Below are 22,272 nucleotides of genomic sequence, written 5' to 3' on the forward strand. Positions count from 1 at the left end.
TTGGTAATCGTCCCGCATACTAAATAGGCAATCGACCCGACACTTCTTAAGACAATCATGAGATATGGTTAGAGTTAAAATTGGATCTTATTTGCAGATCACTACGACTTTATTAATAGATCTCTGGGTCTGGGTCTAGATTTGAGTACATATGCTTCGAATATAGTATGCCGTAGTTGCAAATCTGCGAGCACAATAGTCGCCAACTTGTGGCTTATCAAAAGAAACATTAACCACATATTTAATTCCCCTTTCTAGGTAGAGTAAATTGACCGAGCAAAACATCCATCTAATCATGCCAACTACATCGGCTTCTGCGCCGCAACAACCAAAACATCAAAAATCGGATGAATATCCTTCCTCAACGACTCCCTCTTGACCCCGGCATTCAATTCCTCAATATCACTCTGCTCCCAACCCAACACATCCCCAAACAACGCAGCCGTAAAGCCCTCCACACCCTCCACAAAATTCACCCTCATGAAACTCCCACACTCCTTCAACCTCGCATCCTTAGGCCAACTCCCAATCGGCAACTTAAACTTCATCGTATGCACGGCCCTAAACCCAGCCTCACCAACCCACTTCTCAAACTCCGGCGCCGGATCCATCGTCTGCCCAATCCTCAAACACGCCTCCTTCAACCCATCCATCATCTTCACCATATAACTATCCGCCTTCAGACTCTCATCCTCCGAATACAACGTATTCACACTCTCCTGCAACTCCAACCAACCCCCGGGCTTCAAATTCTCATAACACTGCTGAATCAACCTCGGCCAATCGCGAATCGAACCAGCCATATACCGACAATGAATATAATCATACGGCGCACTCTCCATCCAATCCTTCTCCACATCATCCACAATGAACTTCACATTCGGCGGTACCCACGACGGCTGGATCGGACTGAGATCGTTGCCTACGATCTGCTCCACATTCGGATATTCGTCGCCCATCTGGATGGCCCAGATGCCGGTGCCGGTGCCGATATCTAGAATGCGTTTCCCGTCTGGGTTTATCGGCGCAAGGAACAGTCGGTTGTTGATAAGTCGGTAGAAGATATGGTGCACCATGTCTAGTCGGTCTTGTTCGGGCTGGTCGTTAGGAAACGGGTAGTTTCCGAGATGGTGTGCGTGGTAGCGTCGCCCATGCTTGTATTCGTATTTGAGTACGCTCGAGCTGAGGGATGTTGTGGAGGATTCGGTCCCTAGGCTGATTGCGTCGTCGTCGTGGTCCACCTCAATGGGGAGGTCGGGGGCGATTGAGCCCATTGTTACTATTATGTATGTGTTGGGGTGTGGTGTGCTGCAAGGGATAATCAAGACGGTGCGTGTTCCTAGACGATTGAATAGTAAAGACAAAAAGACGAAAAGAAAAGGAGAAAACGAGAGGGTCACGCCACTATAATCCGGAGTTTTATATCCTTCACATGGTGGATATGACAGAGCTACGACTGGACTAGTTAAAAAGTGGTAAATACGGAGTACATTAGTTCTGATTCGCATGTTCGGCGGAAGCCGAGGCCGGTTGTTTCTCGCTAACGAAATGCCATGCCTTTAGCGCTTATGGCGGTCCACTTTTAAAGGTCGGGTTGCATCGAAACCAGCGATATAGCGAATGAGAGTGGGTTCATGTGTGTTTATCGGGTTAATGGCTCCGGAGATGTGCCGGGGTTGGTTTAGATTGATTATTGGTGCTCCTTGATTTCGTGTTCTGCGCGTGGCAGTTATCTACGGCTCTTCCGGTGGAGATGTTTCTATACCGGGGTGGAAGTAATGTTCTTGGCATGGTTTCAGTATACTAAAATATAACTCATTCTAGAATACTGACTAGTAAATCAAGACCGAAACACCGCGTCTCCCCGCACAGCAGATGGAGATATATGTTCAAACATGTACTGATAGTATGCCTTTCATCATTTGCAATAATAATGGGCTGCTAGCTTACTGTAGCCTTCCTTTCATAGTACAATTTCTGCTGTCCTTTGAATTCCAACGGTAGCACTATTTGTGTTGCAGGTGTTGCCTGCTTGAGACCTCTCATCATCGATCATCCCTGCTGCTATGGTCACGAATATCATTCCTATGGTATGAATAATGATATGCACCAACCAGCTTCCAATTGGCCAATGTGTAATATTCCTAAGACATGGCCAGCTCTTGCTCGTCTTCTTTTCGATCCCCCGACTTCTTCTCTCGGCGCTAGATTCGAATTGGATAGAAGTGCTTGGATGTTACTCCCCCACCAGGAGCAATTGATGGTGCCGCATCATACTCTCGTTTGATATTATCTGCCATCTCTCCTCTCCTCGTGAGATGCAAAAGGTGTGCAATTTATCGATTGAATGGCTCGGTGAGGCCTTCGGACAGGCTAGGGTTGGCAATCGACCTAAGTTAACGACTTCTGGTCTCTACTGATACGGCACACAGGAATAAAATATGACCATATTGCACTTGCCAGAAACATCTTGAATATATCTCTCTCAGTAATTTTAATAAGTTCACCGGGGACGGATGCAGCGACACGGGGGCCACTGCACTGGATCGAGTAAGGACCATATCAGAGCAACCATTGAGTCAGACCTGACGCCGAAGGAGAGAAAGTAAAGACTTACTTTTCAGAGTCGTTTTGCTCCGTTAGGATCTCGTCCACCCAGCGGAGAATCTCCTCGATGTGTTTACCCAGCACGAGTAGCACATTGCGACCCCTCGCCTCATGCTCGTGCGGATAGTGTGATCATCGAAGTGTACATATAATGAGACATCACTTGTATATTCTCGAGACTCTTGCCTTTAATGACTTTAGATTCCCATTTCCCCCCAATAACGATATACAATTGACCACGTCGGGGTTCTGCGTCAGGTTCGAGCTTTGGAAGATATCCGGACAGTCCCGCATCAAACGGAAGTGCATACCACAGCGTGCACCCGGCACTCAGAGTGTCATTGGTCATCTGAGGATTATCAAGGGACGGTTGGAGCGTGGATCGAATGAGCATAGTGCGCATCTGCAGGTCACCCACCAGGTTGGCGAACATCCTCATCTTCCCCTTTCAATGTTCAAACAACCACAGAATTCGGCCGGCCATTCGAATGCATGTAACGGTCTAGTTATTGATGCTAGCGATATCAAAACCAGCGAGGCCTGCCTCTTATTGCTGGTCTTGTGGTTGATCAGTTCGCGCTTTGCTGGAGCTGGGCAACACTCATAGTAATATTCCGGTTTTAATTGGATAACTCTGCAATTGCCTTGTCTTTTGAGGAAGTTGCCCTTATTACGATCATGACAGTTGGTACATGCTTCTGGCGGAGGTTATCCCTGAGACCGGATCAGCAGGACATTGATGTAACTGGAACGGTGCATAGAAATCTGATAAGCATGAATCCGGCCTTGACGGAATTCCACTTGGAAAATGCGATAAGCAGTGAAATCTAGATTTTAGCAACGCCGACGGAGAATTCGTGATCATATAACTTGTAGTTACTTGATATGGTTGAACTTTCGGATCATCAAACGGTACAGAAAGTGGTATTGGACGCGGGCCATCTCTACAATGGTGTCCAGGTAGGATTTCAAGGCCGAAGCCCAGACCACATAGCCCTCGTCTCCAGGCAGCAAACGCAACAGCGGATCGCAGTCGTACGCACGACGCTGCGCGTGGGTAGCGCCGGCGGGAGGAGGAGGAGTCGACAGGTCCATAATGTGACGACGATTAGCGAGGAACGAATTGTACGCCACCACATTCTCCTATCGAAACACCACCTATTAGTCATCTATTCAAGCGATCCATAAGCAGAAGGGAGGACACTGACGCATTGACTAAAGCTCAAAGACATCCAGTATGTCATATAAATCGTCTGGTTCTAGCTCTGCAAGATAACGTTTGTATTGTCACTGCCATATATACCCATCCAAATGTTCCGCATAATTCTGCGCGACATGCAAAAAGATACTAGTTATCAGGTTCAATTCTCGGATAGTCGCATATTGTCACAAATGGCGACGTAGTGGTTGGCCGAGGGCAGCTGAAATGTAGACATCATTCTGGTCTCTCGATGTATGTATCTCAACCAGCTGCCGAAATCTGAAAGCTCAGTGCCCAATAATTCATGTTCCATATATTTCATGTACATTCGTGATGTACACAATGTGAAAGATATTTTCTCAAGTCACCCCCGAAAGAGTCCGCTTTTCACCTCTGATATCTTGGAATGCGCATTATAGCTCCTTCTGTATGATTAGGGTTAGTAGCGATCTGTCAGCTGTCCTGGTAGTTGGCGTACTTTTCTTATCAGTCACGGGCACATTTTTCCAGGTATTGTCGAGTTCTGCGTCCCCTGGGGACCATGTACTGGGGAATTTAATATAGTCTATTATAATAAAGGTTTTTCGGTTCTCCTGTATGCATATAGAATGTCAAGGGCATACAAGAAGAAGATAGCATGTAGTAAAGAAATGTAGCTATGAAGATTAATGCAGAAGATGATTGGAAGAGGCCCCAACCCTCTTTATATATCATGAGTGCAGCCAAGGCTGGATTGAATTCTGAAATTCAATCAGATACCATGTGAAACTCTAGAGCATGCCTTAAATAGCTGAGACCAGTACACAGCCGAACTCACAGTGACAGTCAAAGTAGGAAGGTTAGAAGTCAAGCAAGGCATTAGATCACTTCACCAATCCTCCTAATGCTCTAACTCATTGATTGTCTATTCAGATGAATGCTTCTTCCAATGAATGGTTGGGTGAACCATGCTTTCCTTCTCATTCTTCAAGCATCGGCGAAAAGGGCTATCTAAACCGAGACATCGCTCAGAAATCTGATCTTCCTAAATAAGTTTAAGCTTCCGCCACCATCATTGGTATAGCCAGGTTTATTATCTACCCAATTCTCCTCTGACTATCAGCATGTACAAAGAAACATGTCATCTGAACAAGCGCTTTTTAAATTGATAGAAGATCACTTGTTTCCAGATGATCACAATTTCTGGATCTTCGAGTTAGCAGGTACAAGAGCCGCTATCTGTTGACTGATAGCAATTAGATCCATCCTTTCATCGAAAATAAGAACCTCCATATCCATTTGGCCGTTTAAGATCCTCTTGCACTCAGTCCGCAAGTAGAGCCATCGGACGTCCTCCGCGGGAAGCCTTTGCTTGATCTCTGTAGAGAGGGTCAAGGAGACGTTCAGCGTTTTGCCCCAAAAGTTTCTGGCGCCATCATCATTGAGAACTCTCCAATCGCTCCGTCCTTCATTGCGGGCCTTTTCTTGGCGCTTCGCAAACTCGAGCAGTGCCGCTATACTCCCCATTGGCAACGGCTTCCCTTCTCCGTGAGGGACATAGTTATCTTGAATGGGAAACGCCATGTCTCCCACAAACTGTATCATGTCATTAGTCCATCGGGCCTTGCTTCCGCTTCCTGACGGCCGAGAGCCTAGCGGGAGATAGTCCCAACCCGGTTCAACCCATTGCTCGATGAATGGGAAGTCGGTGGGCAGAACTCTCGGGATGAAGTTCTTGACGTAGGACTGGCCCCTTCGGAATCCTTCGGGATAGAAGGCGCAGTGGTAGGAAATCCAGTTAGGGTCACTGTCTATCTCGAGTTTCGTGAGGTCCACGGGAGAGGGGGGCGTGAAGAGACGCCAGTCTGTTTGAAAGGTGATGCCTGCGATGGATAAGTTGGTGATGCTGTCAAGTATGTAAGCATCTGTTATTCCGGGTGTGATTGTTTCCTACATACCTTATATCCGCAGACGCAGTGATCTTCTCATTCTGGAATGATTCGACACGGAGGGTAGACTGTCCTTTGCCGATGTTCACTTCTCGCAAGGTCATAATCAATGGTGCCGAGTCAAATGTCGGACGGTAGAATTGGACATAAGAATTTCGAAGGTCAATCTGAGTTTGCAGTTTGGGGTGTTGGGAGGCGTAATAGAGTGCGTATTCTGTCATCACGCTGGCTACATAGCCACCATAAATGACTGCAACGTGGTCAGTGTCCCTTCACAAGTAGGATTCATGCATTCTGATACGTACCAGAGCCGACCGCAATATCCGAGGGCAGGTGCACTGAGCATTGACGCGTAAATGAGAACGGAAGGTCCAACGCTTGGGATAGGCTTGTGGGGAGTGACTCCAATGGCCTTCCTATCTTTTAAACTGCTTTGTTTCTATAGAGGGTTTTGATGATTATAAAATGTCCGAAAAAAGTTGTGTGGGAGCCTGCTTGTCCCTAAATACTCGAGGTGAGGAAGATCGGAATAATGATCCAATGAAGCGACGACAAGCCACGCAGTAAGCTGACATTTCGGAAGCAATTGTCTACTTATGGTCAGCACACCCACATCCATTGAGGCTCAACTTTATAGCTGTGACAGGTAATCAGTCACAGTATGGTTTTGGGTATTCATCTGACAATCTGTTACCCAACTAATCCCAGTCACGGCCACTAGTAGTTCAGGAACTGCCTTGTTTACCAGCCCAACGTTGCTGGAAAAAGGGGCTGTGCCCCTTCTTTCTTTGTTTCCATCTGTTGGACCAACAATCCTAGTTCAAATTCATTTGCCCTTCTAGTCTAGCCTTTTACATACCCTTGTATGCTTATCTTCCTTCTGTGTTACCTTTCACGGGTCATATTAATGTTCACTATCTTACCATGTACTTTCGTCTCGGTGTTGGAGGAGTGTCTACTTCCTGGCTGAATAAGTGGGCCGAGGCTTCCAAGGATCCTTGCTTCTTTCATGATGATCTTATTCGATGAGATACTTTTATCTTCGGGTGCTTGCATGCATTACCCACCTGCTATAAGGCAGATGTCTCGTTACTCTGTTCCATCTCAGGACATTCACTGTAGATCAATACCTCCCTGATTCCTCTGTATTCTAGGTCATCTTTCGCCCATGATTCGCCCGTATATTTCTGGTGCTGGGATCTGCACTGGTTCTTTGTCATATCCTTTATAAGGCAAAGATGACAAGATAACAAGGCTGTGTTTGACCGACATAGTAGAATTGATACTCATTACTGTTGATAATACCATGGATTAGTTGCTTCGTAAGATTGACAATCTATATTTGCCGAAAGGTCATTGATGTTCCTACAAATCCTGTTAGATCCCCTTGTGATTTCAATTTCGGACATGCGCAGTAGCCTACAGGTTATAACACCATAGCCCTAACGCTGAGCATTCCGCGCGTCAGCTAAGCTTATGCAAGGTCGGAACTGGATACTGTATACATTACTCGTTGCATCCCCCTCGCGACTCAGGCTTCAGCTGTCCCAAGGCAATTTGCCGAGACCTCCATTCGCTCCACTCATCCACCGTGCGGGTTTCTTGTTCTTCCCCGGGTAGTAAAGGAGGGATAATGCCCCCCTGCAGGCGCTGAAGAGACGCAGTTCGCTTAGCACGTACCAAGTAGGCCACACTTTCTCGCTGCACCTTTGCCTGGTCCCCTGGAGCTGTCACCACCCGGTGTAAGGAACTGCGCAGGACACCTCCCGTCCACTCCACTAAGGTGTCGCCAACATTCACCACAGCACACCCGGGTTCAGGCTTAATGTAGCGCCACTTTTCTTTGATATTCTCACATCCAGCAGGGAGAACCTGTAGTCCGCCTGCGATGTTGAACAAGAGCGTCATTGTTCCCAAATCAGTGTGGCCGCCGAACGATATGCGATCGTAATTGGCATCAGTTTGGGCTGGGCTCCAGAGCAGGCGAACAATACTGTCAGATTCTTGGTTCAGTGGACCCAATGCTTCGAGTGTATGGGGCTCTATCTCCAAACAACTGTCCAGCTTGGCCAAGACCTCATCTAGCACTGAATGAGCGTGTTCGATAAAGCGTCGGAGCTGCTCTTTGCTGGTGTTGACCACATCAGGGTGGAGACGTGAGTGACTGGAGTTCCCTAGCACTTCGTCTTGGCTGAGTGAGTAGGCGCGGATATGGTCGGCGTCGCCATTGTCCGTCTTTATGCTTCCTATGCCTTTATATCTGGTCGGAAGTTAAACAAGCAAGGCCGAGGACGGGGATGGGAACACATACCTCATGAAGTCCGGAGGCTTGTAGGTATACGATTTCAGAGTCTCATGTCCCAGCGTAGAGAGCCGTATAGTCAAGTCAAACATTTCTTCGGCATCCTGGAGCAGAGTAGCCCCCTGTTCTGATCCCGTCAAGTCCAACAGAAAGAATCCCCATTTCTGGCACGCTTCGAACAATTTCTCTACTTCTTCTGTCATGTTGTTCTTCAACCTTTCGAGAGAGATCTTTGACAGTGAAACCACGGGTTGGTCTGAAGGGAACGGAGGAATCCGATCGAAATACTCCTGTGTTGGCATGGTGCCAAGTTGCCTAACACAGATTTAGTTCCGTGTAAACCCTCAATCAAAGTGTATGACAAACAGCTCAGCAGTTTGTGGGTTCCGAAAAGATAGCAGCGAAAGGACAAACTTGAAATGCGAGCACCTGTAGTAGTGTCTTCTTCGGTCTTCCTGCTTATTCTCCTGCTATCAATTGCGGACTTGAGGAAGAACAAGAGTTACAGGACTATTTATAAAACCTACCAATCACGTATCACATAGCAATTCCCCTATCACACGCAGACTATAAGCTTCAATGTCTGTGGCCATTGGGCTGTGAATAGCTAAGAAGTGGACCAGTTAAAAGAAAGTATCCACGATACCACTGTTGTAAGAATCATTCATTGTACAAGGCTGATAGCGCTACTGTACATAACCCAGCCTCACCAGCAGGGGTGTGGATCCTGTGTTGGGATCAGCAGCTTAGTTATGATTATACTTCTTTGTTTGTAATTGTTGTTGGACTGAGTGGTTCAGACCCTGTGGTATGGTGTCTAATTAATTATTCACTACTACGTACTATTAGTTTTCTCTGAAAACCCAAATCTAATTGGTGCCCGGATGTTGTCTCCAACACTTACTTACCCATCCAATAAGATTACAGATAAGCACGAGTTGTAATGCTGCTGTGCGGAGATGTTCTAGACTTCCACATTCCAACATGAGAGCAGTCATACAACACCTACATGCGTCCATTAATTCCCAATCACGTTGTTTCTCACAGTACCTTCAAGAGCCCTGACTTATCCGGACTCAAACCATCCGATCGTACAACCCATCGCAACATACCACCACCACCACCACCTTGTCAGATCATACGATCCCGTCACTAATACTACTATAACCCCTCACCACCCCAACCAAACCATCACAACTACAATTACACCTTCAACCTACACACAACATCCACTACCATCGTCATCCATCCAAAACATCAAAAATGACCCCCCAAACCATAATAATCGGCACCGGCCTGGCGGGCCTAACCACCACCAGCACACTCCTCACGCACCACATCCCGGTGCTTCTCCTCGACCGGGCGCCCAAACCCGGCGGCAACAGCATCAAAGCTTCCTCAGGGATCAACGCCGCACCGACACGATACCAACTCGACCCGGATTCCATCACCACATTCCAACACGATACCCTCCTCTCCGCAGGAGGGCCATATACCTCGGCTAGAGGGGTAGAGCGCACCCGACGCGAGAAACTCATCGACACACTTACAACCAAGTCCGCGGACGCGCTATACTGGCTTACGGATGACATCGGAGTCGATTTGAGTCGGGTCACTCGACTCGGGGGACATAGTGTATCGCGGACGCATCGGGGAAGTGGGAAGGGGACACCGGGGTATGATATCATCAAAGGGTTATTAGGACGGGTATCGGACGATAAGAATTGTCGGATGGGAGTAGGGAGACGGGTTACGCGGATTCTACGAGAAGAAGGGGGAGGAGGACGGGTTGTTGGGGTGGAGTATACTGTCCAGGATAATGAGGGAGGGGGCAATCAGACAAAGACAGAGACGGCGTACGGACCTGTCGTTGTCGCGAGTGGAGGGTTTGCGGGCGATGCGAGAGGGCTGTTAGCGCAGTATCGGCCCGATTTGGAGGGGATACCGTCGACGAATGAACAGCGCGAAGGGACGCAGCCTTTACTGCAGGATGTTGGGGCGGCGGTGGTGGATATGGAGCAGGTGCAGGTGCATCCGACGGGGTTTGTGGGAGGGGGAGAGGAGGAAGCGGAGGCGATGGTGAAGATATTGGCGGCGGAGGCGTTGAGGGGGGAGGGGGGTATACTTGTGCTTGGGGATGGGAGGAGGTTTGTGAATGAGTTGGAGACGAGGGAGAAGGTGACGGGGGAGGTTATGGGGAGGGCGGAGAGGTTGCCGACCAAGGCGAAGCAGTGGGATGTGAAGCTGGTGTTGGACGAGGGGGCTGCTGCGGCGTTGCAGTCGCATTTGGGATTTTATATGTGGAAGGGATTGATTAAGAAGACGACGGTTGGGGAGTTGGGGGAGATGTCGGCGCTGGAGGGGACGCTGAGGGAGTATGCGGATGTGGTCGCTGGGAAGAAGCAGGATGAGTTTGGGCGGCAGTCGTTTGGAAATTGGACGCTGAGGGAGATCAAGCCGGAGTCGGTGGTGTATGTAGGAAAGGTTACCCCGGTTGTTCACTTTACCATGGGAGGCGTGGTGATCAACGAGCGCAGCCAGGTGTTGGACGGTCAGGGGCAGCCGATTCCCGGACTCTGGGCGGCCGGCGAGATTACCGGGGGTCTCCATGGCCAGAATCGGTTGGGGGGATCGTCGCTGTTGGAGTGCGCGGTCTTCGGTCGCATTGCCGGAGAGGAAGCGGCTGCTTATTATCAGGGACTGAAGGAGACATGTTCCTGAGGGTATGCTTGGTGGGAGAGATTGGTGGTTGTGATAATTTATTGTGATACTATGTATTATGCAAGCTACAGTGAAATTTGTTGAATAAGCTACTACGGCAGTTGTCTGATCGAAATTTACTGCTTGTTTGATCTTGTGTATAAAGTTCTGGGGAACTGCGCGGTTCATGCAACCTACTGCATCTCTTTACGATGACCTTGTTTCGCATTCAACGCCTTACTTGGTGATGATGGTGATAATCATCATCAAGCAGTGTAACGAATCGAGGCACTAGTCATGAGACATTACATCTCACATCTGGCCAGTGCATTCGAACGGAACCGATCAGTTTCAAGAGTCGAACCACTGCACAATGCATGCAAGCGCACTGTAATATCTTCGCAGTCAGCCATTTCGCACTGTGATCCCAATTCGAAGGAAATTCCGCCAAGATTCCATGAACCATGTCAAGATGATCATTGTCGCCCTTAATTGCATCATGGGGCCGTTGCATGAAAACTGGAGTGCTTAGATACCCTACATCCACGAGCAGGTGAAATAAAAGTGACGTTGGGGCAGGCCACCGCAGCCCTTGCGAGGATGCGTTGATTGATGGACGGGGGGCAGGCCCTGAGCACAGGGACCCATGACGTAGGACGCCGAAGGGACGGGCTTCTCGGTCGAATTCCGGAGAAAAAGAAAAAAAATCTAAACTAAAACCAACAAAGAGAAGATGAGCTGTCGCACCGCCACAACTCAAACATTTACCCTGTCCGACTAGGGTCGTCGCCTCCACGGAGCGGAGTTAGTCAATCTGGTGGGCACCCTTCCCTTCTGCTTGGACTTGGAAGTGATGATACAACGCACACTTCATCCCACGTAAATGCACCAATGCACCGACCGGTCCATGGCGACTCGACGCGCTCTTCTAGAACTTTGAGTGTCTGTTTGGAAGGTGCAGATACCCCTTCTCCTTACAGACAATGCAGCCCGTGGGAAATGGAATGGCTGGGTACCCCAGCCTTCCTTTCGGCCGCGCCCTGGAACTGTTTTTCCGTCCTGACTCTCGCCCACGGTTACGAGAGAAATGGTAGCTTCCTCAATCAATAGATCGAAATTAGTGGGTGGCGGAAAACTCAGCAGCTTCCCCACAACGGACCAAACAACCGTGTTGCTGTGGTACCACGAGCCAAGTCGCCGTGATACACAGAGCTCTGTAGTCAGTCCGATTGACAATGGGCGAATCAATCCTGGACTCTTCTCCAGCGTCAACGCTAGAGAGACAGCCAGAGTCGTGAGTGGCCCAGCCCTGTCGCGGAGGCAGCCAAATGTGGCTCAAGAGGGCGAGGGTCAGCCACACCGGCGGTGGGCTGATTTTAGTGGCAGAGCGAAGCACAAATCACCATTTGAGCCGGCGAAGATCGGCCCCATCGCGTCGATCCCCTGCATCCTGTCGGTCAAGGGCCCTATGCCAGTCTCTGCCCACTTCCTGGCCTTGCTTGGCCTGCCGGCATTCACATCTTGGGCATCCAGTATCCCCCTCCTCACTGACGTAGGTGGTGTGACGAAACTTGGCCTTAGCATCTCTCTGTCGTCAGATCTAGACTTCTCTAGTGTCAGTCGGCAGCCCGGTTCGTAAATTGGCGGAATAGGAGTGAACCAGATGCACTAACAAAGCGAGAAAAGGCCCTTCTCCCTAGTTCGGTTAGCAAAAGAAAAACTTAATCGACTGGAGCTTGGGATTGTTGAGGGAAAGTGGGATCAACAACCGGGGATATCTCCAAATCCCTAGATCCTCAGCCACTCGGCGCAAGCGAGGGTTTTTCCCTTCAGCCTATGAGAGGCACGCAGGGGATACAGTGGATTCGAGTTGAGCCACGGTGTCTGGGTCTGATCATGATAGACGATGCCCCTTCCCTTTAGTCCAAGATTAAGGCCAGGGTGGAGCAGCCATGACTGCATGGACTGGCCCGTGACGGTGTCCTGAGCCACGTTGGTGCGCTGGTAGCCTGGTAGATGGGGTTCTGATGCCTTTGCTGATCGACTCCAGAAGCAACCAGCGACTCGCAGAAAAAAAAATAATAAAAATTAAAAAATGAAAAATGAAATGAAATTGTGAAAAGCAAAAAGCAGAAAAGTAAAAACAAGCAACGCAACTACTCCAAACTAGTAGATTGACGGCAAACGCCGAAGTGAACGAATCGAGTTGTCGGTGCGGCAAACAGGGGAAGCTGCGGGCCCTGATTTTGGATTTGCACTTGTTGACTCTTTCCTGCCTCCATTTTAAATCGGCTCTTGTCCCCTCGCCCTCCTTCTCTTTCTTTCCTTTCTATCTCTCCAAGCAATCCATCCAGTCCCATCATCTGTCTTTCGCGTTCACCTTCTTCGGTTGATACCCCATTCTTCGCGCCGTCGCTCTTCAATTTTCTGCTCTTGCACGTTTCCATCTTCTTATCACACACAATGAAGACCTTCTCGCTCTCCCTCGCTCTTCTGGCCGCTGCCAGCATGGTCAGCGCTGATGTCTCCGTCAGCGACTGCGCTGTATGTGTACCTGGATGTGACTTTCTTGACGCACCTTACTGACCTGCGCGCGTCTCTAGCAAATGTGCCTTAGCAACATGAACAACAAGGCTTCTGAGCTTGGCTGCTCCAGCGGCGACTTGTCCTGCCTGTGCAGCAAGCCCGACTACAGCTACGGTATCCGCGACTGCACCGCTCAGGCTTGCCCCAATGATGACGCCAACGCCGTTGTCTCGTCGGCTCTTGCTTCTTGCCCCACTTCCTCTGGCAGCTCCGACTCCGCTTCTGCTACTGGTGCTTCTAGCACTGGCTCCGGCGCTGGCGGTGCTGGATCTACCACCTCTGCCTCTTCGGCTACCGGCAGTGGTGCTTCGTCTGCCTCTGGAACCAACAGTGGTAACACCAGCGGTGCCACGACTGGCGCTACCACCAGTGGAGCGGTAAGCTTAGTATACTCGTGATACCAATATTCTGAAGCTAATCTCTTGCAGACTTCTGGTGCCACCTCTGGTGCGACCACCCTGAGCACCATCACCAGCACGAGCACTAGCACCGGCACTGTCTCTGGTCAGACCACTCTCAGCACTATCACTGGCACTAGCACCAGCACCGGTACTGTCTCTGGTGCCACCTCCGGTTCTTCTGGCAGCTCTACCTCTGGCTCTGGCTCTGGATCTAGCTCCAACGGCTCTGGCGGCTCTTCCTCTGCTACCGGAACTGCTCCCTCTTCCTCCGAGACCACTGGTGCTGCTCCCAAGCTTAACGTTGCCGGCAGTGGAATCGCTGGTGCTCTTGGTCTCGCTGCTATGTTCCTTCTCTAAGTGACTGGGCAAATGACTTGAGGGCCTGGATACTTCAGGCGCCAAGACGGGACTGAGAACCTGACTTGGATTGTTTCACTATTATGGTTTACGACTTCTACGCTTTGTTTGCGGCTTGTATATGTTAATAGGATGGGTCATAGCATAATGACTAGTAGATAATGTGCCGACTGCCCATGATCATAATCATGGATATGCAGCAGCATGGATGGTTTATGGATGGTTTAATGGATCACCAGGTTGATTTACACTCTTTCTCGGTCGGTTAGGTTAAAAATATGAGTCAATAAACTCTTAAGATCATCAACAAAGCCGCGTAATAGATCTTGAGTCGCTGCAGCATGGTGACCATGCTTATAGACTGGAATAAGGAGGGGTATTCATGATGTGGTGACGTAGACTATGCACAGTGGCATCAGAATGTGATGTGTAACAGTCAATCCGCCGCACTGGACCTCGGAAGGTAAGCATCCACGCAATGGATGCGCGATAAGCTCGAGACTTCTGCATTTCGATGACATTGTGACTTGAGCTGATTGTGGCTTTGCGGAGATGTTAGCTTCGGAAAGTCTATCGCGTCCTCTTTATTTATAGCTTGATACACTTCAACTACATGTCGCGGTTGAATCGGATTATAAAGAAGGTTCTAGTGGAGGGCTTGTCTTTCTATATTTATCTTCAAGGCATGACCTATACCTAGTTCTGCACGCTGTACGGAATACATTGGGTACTTGTTGGTCGTTGCAACAAGGTTATCGTTATGTAGTTAGCTCTGGTTTGGTGTGAATAGACAATTTCATAGTACTACTAGTAGTAGTAGGTAATAGTGGGCTTGGTAGTGTGGATATATATATATATCATCATATGCCCTTGACCCTAGTACTAGTACTGATTCATGCGAGATTCAAACAGTGACCACTACATCGCTACTACTCACAATTTCTTTTCAGAAGATTTTCATACCGTTAGCCTTCACATAGGTTGTAAGTTGCCATCCCTGTTTTTTGCGTGATCTATAGCCTCGAACTAGATACACAAATCATAAACCAAGTAAGAACCAGTAAAGAGTCAGATCATGGCCCTGGATTGCAGTCACAAGCTCTACAGCTTCATAGCCAGATCACTAACAAACACCCAACATACAAAAATACCTCATTATTTCCTCTTTAAGTAAAGGTTTATATCCCCGAGCATGCGAAGAAAGTGAGACTAGGTCAGGTGACCATATTCTTCCTGCCGTCAGCCACAGGCATCAAGGCACTAAGGCATGAAGGCATGAAGGTAGCAATCGTATCTATATCTTCAACAGGTAACCGATACGAGAACTAACCAACCACCCTCATGCAAAGCATGGTTTAATGTAAAGGGCTATTTTTGTTCTTATCTGAATGCCTAAACTGTTCCATAGTGCTAGAATGACTAGATTGAAAGGCAAATCCATGTAAGAAGATAATCTATAAAGTCCAATGGTCCTAGTTCGGATGTTCCATCTACAACACAATTCACATACTACTTACTCATACCATACCACATCCCAGCACTACTCCCCAATTCTCACGAGAATCAAGCACTAAACAATAAACATGAACCTCACCAACCTCATCAATACAATTCCCCGCCCCCTCCTCAAACGTCGCCTCCACATCCTCATCGCATCCCTCATCGCTCTGACCTTCATCCTCATCATCGCCCGACTAGCTACCCCAGGCACACCAGCAACTCGCACCAATATCTGGGGTATAGCAGTGGTACAATCCTCCTTCTTATAAACAACCCCTAAATCCCATTACACTAACTAGAACTAACAATTGAACCGAATGGATAGTGCCTCAAAGCCGCCCTCTTCCTCACCTACCAAATCCTAACAACCTACAAAGTCCGCTACAAGCGATGGGCCAGCCTCAAAGCCAACATGATCCTGGATATAATCGACACGGTGTTCTGGTTCGCCTTGTTTATTATCAGTATTATGGGCGCGAACGGCGGACGTAGTGTCGCTAGTAAGGCGTTGGGTGCGTTTGTGGCTATTTTGGCGTTGGTGTTGTGGTAAGTTTTGTTATTTTTCTGGTTGTGCATCTATGTGTCTCATGGGAGTGAGAAGATAAGGAGATGCTGTGGATGAATCAAACTGACTAGTTATAGTGGTGTTGTAGGTCTATTGTCGTATCTTTGTGTCTTGGATTATCGGTATTTCAAGGCTCATGGGAGGGTTGAGACTTATGGGAGTGAGGAAGTGAAGGGGGAGGTTGTTTAAGGGTATGAGGGTACTACGGTATATTGCCGTTCTTTATGGTAGTTATGGAACCATGAATGTATAGAAGGGGAGAAGAAAAGAGACATCGCGAGAGTTCAAGAATGTATTTCTGTTGAGACACTCGCGTATGTGGTCACCCCATTTACATACAGGTTTACTTTTATTGTGTTTCGTTTGTATTTAGCTGCAGTGATGATTCTTTTAGGCCACAGAAGCCTCGACCAGAAATAAACCGATTTAAGTTGAACAACTAATTATTACTATTTATCCAGGTGTAGCAATATAGCGCAATGTACATTTTGGATCGGATTGAAACCCCACATCCTTCTAAAAATAACGGCACAAGGCTGCCACTTTACTTTTACAATACTCATTTAGTTTTCTCATCTCCATATAGTTTAGATCGAGGACAAAGTAATTATTTTAGAGCTTTTGAGTTTAATCTCCTTATCACTTTGCTGGTTCCACTTTCATTCACCTCCTAACCATAAGCGGTAATGGGTACGACTACGACAAACACTTACAATAGATGACAAAATATTTGCTTTGGATGGTATTGTGGTCGTCTGTTCGTATCTTTTCCCTTTATAGAGAGAGGAGTGGACAGAGCGGTGGAATACGAGAGTTGAGTTCCGGGTGCTACTTGGAGAACATAGGGCTTATAGGGGAAGACCGAATGGTGCAGTATGCATGACAACCAATGAGTACATTGAAACCTGGAGGAGAAGAACGAGAAGGAAATCATAAATCGATAAAGCAGAAAAACAGTCAAAAATTTTTCATCGCCTCCGGGCGCAGCATCTCCACCTGATCCTCCTCCATGTCCATCATCTTGCCATAAGACTTTGGACGAGCCGAGAGAATGCGACTCGGATGCATGACATTGAACAAAACACAACACAAGAACATCAACACAGCATCAAAAATATACAGAAACATCTCACTCTGTTTCAAAACGCCCTCCGAGCCCTGCACATACTCCACCACACGATAGATGGACCGTATCATGATCAGAACACTAGCTGTGTACAAAATGCGCATATAAGTGTGCCATGGCGGTGTGAAAGTCAAGGAAACCTCAGTCGGTGAAGCAGCCATACGGCGATGGAATACCACAGTGACGATTATGAAGAAGCCGAAAAAGACCAATTGAACGATAAGACCGACCACAATGATGTTATTGCCCAAGGAGATCTTGCTTGGGGTTTTGGCAGAGGCCATCATCCCGCCACCGCCACTTTGGATGAAGAATGAGAGCACGTCGCCGGTCACGAATATCTTGGTCAGCCATGATGGCCGGATCAAAGAGTGTGAATCGCCGTCGAGGAGGCGGATGATTCGGCCCAGGATCATGTATATGGAGGCGGAGAATAGGGCCGGGGCTAGAAGGAGAAGCAGTTCTTGTCCGACGTAGGGTTTCACGGTCCAATCGGGGGTCTCTCTGGCGCTGAAGTATCGTGCGATGTATCCGAATGTTTCGACTAAAAAGGCCCAATTTATTAGAAGAGTGAAGGAATAGAGGGATGAGGGAACACACAGAAGCCACCAATAACGAATGGTACAAAACACCATGTTCGCCTACGGATCAATTGGAAAAGATGCACTAGGGAGGTTGCAGCGAACAGCCCGGCAGAGATAATAGCAGCGCCGACAGAGGGCTCATAGTCATAGAGCTTGTAGTCACTCGACATGATTGGAGCTTTGGGTCTGAGACGTTTGGAAAAGCAGAAGTTGAACCCCAAGATGAGAGAACTTGGAGGGCAGAGAGTATTAAATAAGTATTTAACAAACACTACGCACTGGGCAGGTGGATCTCCACTGCGTAGCTTGCACGTTTATGCCATGGAGCTAAACGTTCTCCGCTCAGGGGCGCCGTAGATATCCACAGGGCTTGGGTTCTTATGGTTACCATTGTAAGCTCAATGAACATTTTGGGAAAGCCCGAGAGTGATTCTGGTGGGTAACCGGTAGTACTAGGTGACTGGTCCGTTGTAAAGTAGTCAAAGCTTCAATGTGGATATCAACCTCATTCATCACAAAAGCAATGAAAAACCATACCTTTACGGTGATTCCTGTTATCATATTACCTACAATTTCATACAATTCATATTGCAGCTTATTTGGTACAGTAAGATCGCAAACAATATTGACAGTATTACACTCATGTCCCATGATAACTTCACATACACGGTGCTACAAGAAAAAATCTCAATGCTGCAGGTTCGCAAGTCTAAGGGTCCTCCGGCTGTCTCAGGGCTACCAACAGGGTTACCAACAGGGCAGGCTACTGTGTTTACCAAGACTGCCCAGCCACTAGTAAGACGGCACAGTAGGAACTCCCCCACTGATGGTACATCACATTGGTAGAAATATCATCCAGCGGGGATATTTCGGTGAAATAAGCATGACCCTGAAGCCAGTCAGGGCGGGGATGTTAATTGCTAAGAAACGTAATTTGATGGTGATTCATTCTCCAGCTATGAAGATTGTGGTTGAATGGACTCATATATACTCAGAGTCTTCGCCCATAAGTAGGATTAATAGAGAGGAAATTTGACATCAGCCGTGGAGCAACTGATAAAAATAATTAACATCTAAGTTTCGGGATGATCGTCCTTCCCCGTCCTTCGTTTTTCGTATCTTATACCCGATCAGTCGAGCACGGGTCTCTTCGAACACCAGCTTAAAAATGTAGGCCAATTGGCGTCTTTCTAGAGACAAGTGAGGTGAGACATTGACGGGAGACGTGTGGGGATATCTCTATTTATATTCTGTGTGGTGCATATGTGTCTGTGCCTGAAACAGCTTTTATGGATAAGTATGGTCATCAAAACGGCCAGCACGGTGATCGCCATAGATTCAGTCTCCGCTGTCCATCAACTCCGGTGTACGCCCAAAACATTCGGGGAAAGAACCAAACAAAGGCCACGCGCTCCTGATGATTAACTTGTTAATCGTTGAGCATGGAGCCCAGAACTGCCTTCTAACCGTCAAAAGCACAGTTCGTGTTTTGGTTTCCAGTATTTCGAGTGAGATGACCAGGCCTGGAATATTCAGATGAAGTAGATACCTGATCCGTGAAACTCAGGGCAGAGATTGCCCAGACTCCATACACCCTTTCCATGAGAAGCATCTGTCAATTGCCCATCTGTCCAGGGCCAAAACAGGGACGAACGGAGATAACGCTGAGTATCGTGCTTACTTTCAAAGCGGAGTACCTGATCATGCTTCTTTTACGCCAGCTTTGATGCTATATAGTACACATAAGGACCGGCACCGGCATATACTCCGATAACCCCAGACAGGCTTTATAGCTACACTCCAACCACTAGAGTGGAGTAATCGGCCCGGCCTCCGCACATATGCTTATCCTTATCAGCTCAAATCTCCTGTTTAGTTAATCGTATGTGAAGCTTGGCAGTTAGTCGGTAGCTGCCAGTTGACTAGCATCCCAGCAGCGGAATGATAATGAGACCCGCAAGTTGAAAGTGCAAGTGAGATAATCTCACGCGCCGTGGGGCATGGACACTAAGTTCCTGCCATCCGTTGCTGAGGTCGTCGACGCAGATTGAGGGAACCAAAGCAGAATTTATTGTCTGTAGTAGTGCTGGGGATATGCTTTATGAAGAGAACATGTCGCTGATTCAACGAGACTTTTCTTAACCGCTAGAATAACCGGCTAGTGCCTGCCCAGCGTCATAATCGGTGCCATCGCTTCGCCAATTGGTGTCCGGACTCACCAAGAATATTGATCACCTCTGGGGTAGTGGCGACGCCCTTCTTTGGTCAGAACATGTCAATAACTGTGAATCCGGATCTTGATATTATACGAGCGATATAACCATCTAAGTTGATTGGTGTAAGCCAAGCCTATATAATTGGTGATTGAAACGCTGTGGCTGAAACCCATTGTGTTTTGGTAGGCTTGAAGGATATGCCAACTTGTGCACCCTATCCCGAACACGATAAGCTGAAGTGCCCCTTTTCTGCCAGGTTTTGCACGGGGGTCCTTCGTTACTGGTCCAGGCAATCCACACTAACACCAGTTCGTGATAACGGCGATGCCAGGGTCCATTGTAGCGTGCTTGGTAGAAAAAAAGAACTGCATTCGGATCGGAGGATGATAGCGTCCGGGCAAAGAAAGCCCCGACTTGGAGTAGCGCCAACAATCGGCAGCCTTCTTATTGGCGGGTGGTGACGCGGAGCCCCACTACAGCAGGCGTGATTACGAGCCGCCGCCCATTTACTTTGTAGCTAGTCCCAAAATAGCCTTGTTACTGCCTGCAATTGCTTGTTGCCGCCTGATCCTGGAGGGCGAGCCTTCTCCCATTTATTCCTCTGCTTCCTCTTCATCCTCGCTGCTTCATTCCCATCCGACTCGCTGTTTTTCTATATCGCATCCATCAAAATCATCAATTCTATCCGGCCGTCGTATCCCTCGCTTGACTCTTACACAATCATGACCATCTCTTCCCTCGTCCGTCGAGGTGTGGAGGCCGCCTTGGAGCAGCCTACCCCGAACCAACCCACCATCCATTTCGCAGGATGGCTGTCAGCTCTGTTTGTCTTCACTGTCCTCGCCTTTATCGCTATCGGATTTTCGGTAAGCCGCATACTGCCTCTGAGATGATTCTTAACGGGCACTGACACGTACTCTCAGGTGGAGTACACTTATGGAATGCTGATCCCGACCCTCGCCGCTGTCGAGGATTCCAACCCCGATGTCTACGTCCGAATCGATGGCAACCTTGACGCCAACAAGCCTGTCGATGCAAACGAGCCTGATACCGAGCCTGTCATCGAAGCTCCCCCTCCGATGCCCATCACCAGCAAACTACGCACCACGATTCAGCACCTCCGTGCCCGTGCCGGTTTCCTCTCCCGCTTCCGTGGCTTGAGCATGCTCCTCACTTATGGTCTTGCACAAGGGCTGGTCTTCTCCATGATGCCGTTCTCCATCAACGCATTCTTCTCTCAGTTTGTTGTCGGCATGATCTGCAGCGTCGCATTGGCCAACCTGCAGTTGGCGTGGGTTCACATTGTTATCTCCGAGCCTTCTCCCAAACGTTTCTACCAGCGGATCCCCGGTTTCGCTGCCTGGAAGAAGATCGCTCCGGTTGTTGCTTTCGAACATGCCGTCACCAATGCTGCATACTACATTCCCCTGATCCTGATCAGCGCTTGCAACGGCTTCAAGAACATTGAGAACCCCTCCGGCGGTGACTCCCCAGCCAAAACTCTCGCCGGCGCTGCTACGCTCGTCTCCCTGCCAGCCCTTCTCTCTTTCGTGGTGTCTATTCCCGCCCGGGCCATCTTCATCCGCGTGGCTGCGTCTATGCTCCCTGAGGAGGATGAGTCGATTGTGCCTTTCGACCGTTCCTTCGGCGGCAAGGTCTCTCCCGCCATTGTCGGCGGCAGCGGCAAGCTGAGCATCATGGATGCTTGGAAGACCTTCGACCGGCCTGCTCTGGTCCGCTTCGTCAAGGCCATCGGCAAAGGGTTCGCTATCGAGGTTGCTGTGGCTGCGTTCTTCACCACTCTGCTGGTTGCGCAGGTTTGGGCTGGAGCGGTCACCTATGGCTTCGCTGGAAACAACGCTTAATTACAGCCGAATGCCTTAAAGTGTGTACAGATCCAAAACAATCAGCTACGACTCTGCTCTTCTGCATGACTCTATACATAAGTCCTCGTGTTTGATGATATAGCGCTTACATGATAATCCATATTCCATCCATGACGTAGTTTGAACCTGTGTAATGCGATTAAAATTGAGCCATCTCGTGCACGGATGAGTGGTTGGCGATCATTCTTACAGCTACCCCTATCGCCCATATTTCTTTGTTTGCCCTTCCCGTCGCATCGGGCAGGGATAAGCATGGCGTGTGACACAAGAGGGGACTTGGGAGAATCGGGATAGTCCTGCGGAGGTCCGGACG

General features: G+C 48.6%; 10 protein-coding genes across 10 annotated transcripts; 5 read left to right on the forward strand and 5 right to left on the reverse strand.

Moving 5' to 3' along the window:
* Window positions 1–302: 302 nt before the first annotated feature.
* On the reverse strand, window positions 303–1,274 carry AtWU_08184 (class I SAM-dependent methyltransferase; the record flags this gene model as incomplete). Its single annotated transcript, XM_035503292.1, has 1 exon — window positions 303–1,274. One exon carries the CDS (start codon window positions 1,272–1,274, stop codon window positions 303–305), a length of 972 nt encoding a protein of 323 aa, XP_035359185.1.
* Window positions 1,275–3,483: 2,209 nt separating this feature from the next.
* AtWU_08185 (uncharacterized protein) lies at window positions 3,484–3,702 on the reverse strand (the record flags this gene model as incomplete). Its single annotated transcript, XM_035503293.1, has 1 exon — window positions 3,484–3,702. One exon carries the CDS (start codon window positions 3,700–3,702, stop codon window positions 3,484–3,486), a length of 219 nt encoding a protein of 72 aa, XP_035359186.1.
* A 1,279-nt stretch (window positions 3,703–4,981) lies between these two features.
* AtWU_08186 (thioesterase family protein) lies at window positions 4,982–6,355 on the reverse strand (the record flags this gene model as incomplete). The annotated part of the gene is made up of 4 exons (XM_035503294.1): window positions 4,982–5,693; window positions 5,746–5,986; window positions 6,042–6,074; window positions 6,346–6,355. The coding sequence occupies 4 exons, from the start codon at window positions 6,353–6,355 to the stop codon at window positions 4,982–4,984; spliced, it is 996 nt and encodes a 331-aa protein (XP_035359187.1).
* An 887-nt stretch (window positions 6,356–7,242) lies between these two features.
* AtWU_08187 (oxidoreductase) lies at window positions 7,243–8,340 on the reverse strand (the record flags this gene model as incomplete). Its single annotated transcript, XM_035503295.1, has 2 exons — window positions 7,243–7,996; window positions 8,048–8,340. The coding sequence occupies 2 exons, from the start codon at window positions 8,338–8,340 to the stop codon at window positions 7,243–7,245; spliced, it is 1,047 nt and encodes a 348-aa protein (XP_035359188.1).
* Window positions 8,341–9,301: 961 nt separating this feature from the next.
* frdA (putative FAD dependent oxidoreductase) lies at window positions 9,302–10,759 on the forward strand (the record flags this gene model as incomplete). The annotated part of the gene is made up of 1 exon (XM_035503296.1): window positions 9,302–10,759. One exon carries the CDS (start codon window positions 9,302–9,304, stop codon window positions 10,757–10,759), a length of 1,458 nt encoding a protein of 485 aa, XP_035359189.1.
* A 1,066-nt stretch (window positions 10,760–11,825) lies between these two features.
* Window positions 11,826–12,377, forward strand: AtWU_08189 (fumarate reductase 2; the record flags this gene model as incomplete). Its single annotated transcript, XM_035503297.1, has 1 exon — window positions 11,826–12,377. The coding sequence occupies one exon, from the start codon at window positions 11,826–11,828 to the stop codon at window positions 12,375–12,377; it is 552 nt and encodes a 183-aa protein (XP_035359190.1).
* Window positions 12,378–13,201: 824 nt separating this feature from the next.
* On the forward strand, window positions 13,202–14,082 carry AtWU_08190 (CFEM domain-containing protein; the record flags this gene model as incomplete). The annotated part of the gene is made up of 3 exons (XM_035503298.1): window positions 13,202–13,282; window positions 13,342–13,701; window positions 13,753–14,082. The coding sequence occupies 3 exons, from the start codon at window positions 13,202–13,204 to the stop codon at window positions 14,080–14,082; spliced, it is 771 nt and encodes a 256-aa protein (XP_035359191.1).
* Window positions 14,083–15,665: 1,583 nt separating this feature from the next.
* AtWU_08191 (uncharacterized protein) lies at window positions 15,666–16,336 on the forward strand (the record flags this gene model as incomplete). The annotated part of the gene is made up of 3 exons (XM_035503299.1): window positions 15,666–15,830; window positions 15,908–16,128; window positions 16,225–16,336. The coding sequence occupies 3 exons, from the start codon at window positions 15,666–15,668 to the stop codon at window positions 16,334–16,336; spliced, it is 498 nt and encodes a 165-aa protein (XP_035359192.1).
* A 768-nt stretch (window positions 16,337–17,104) lies between these two features.
* AtWU_08192 (RTA1 domain-containing protein) lies at window positions 17,105–18,027 on the reverse strand (the record flags this gene model as incomplete). Its single annotated transcript, XM_035503300.1, has 2 exons — window positions 17,105–17,817; window positions 17,874–18,027. The coding sequence occupies 2 exons, from the start codon at window positions 18,025–18,027 to the stop codon at window positions 17,105–17,107; spliced, it is 867 nt and encodes a 288-aa protein (XP_035359193.1).
* A 2,768-nt stretch (window positions 18,028–20,795) lies between these two features.
* On the forward strand, window positions 20,796–21,938 carry AtWU_08193 (uncharacterized protein; the record flags this gene model as incomplete). The annotated part of the gene is made up of 2 exons (XM_035503301.1): window positions 20,796–20,939; window positions 20,997–21,938. The coding sequence occupies 2 exons, from the start codon at window positions 20,796–20,798 to the stop codon at window positions 21,936–21,938; spliced, it is 1,086 nt and encodes a 361-aa protein (XP_035359194.1).
* Between the last annotated feature and the right edge of the window lie 334 nt (window positions 21,939–22,272).

This window comes from Aspergillus tubingensis (genome assembly GCF_013340325.1).
Source record: "Aspergillus tubingensis WU-2223L DNA, scaffold_9, whole genome shotgun sequence".
NCBI lineage: Eukaryota > Fungi > Ascomycota > Eurotiomycetes > Eurotiales > Aspergillaceae > Aspergillus > Aspergillus tubingensis.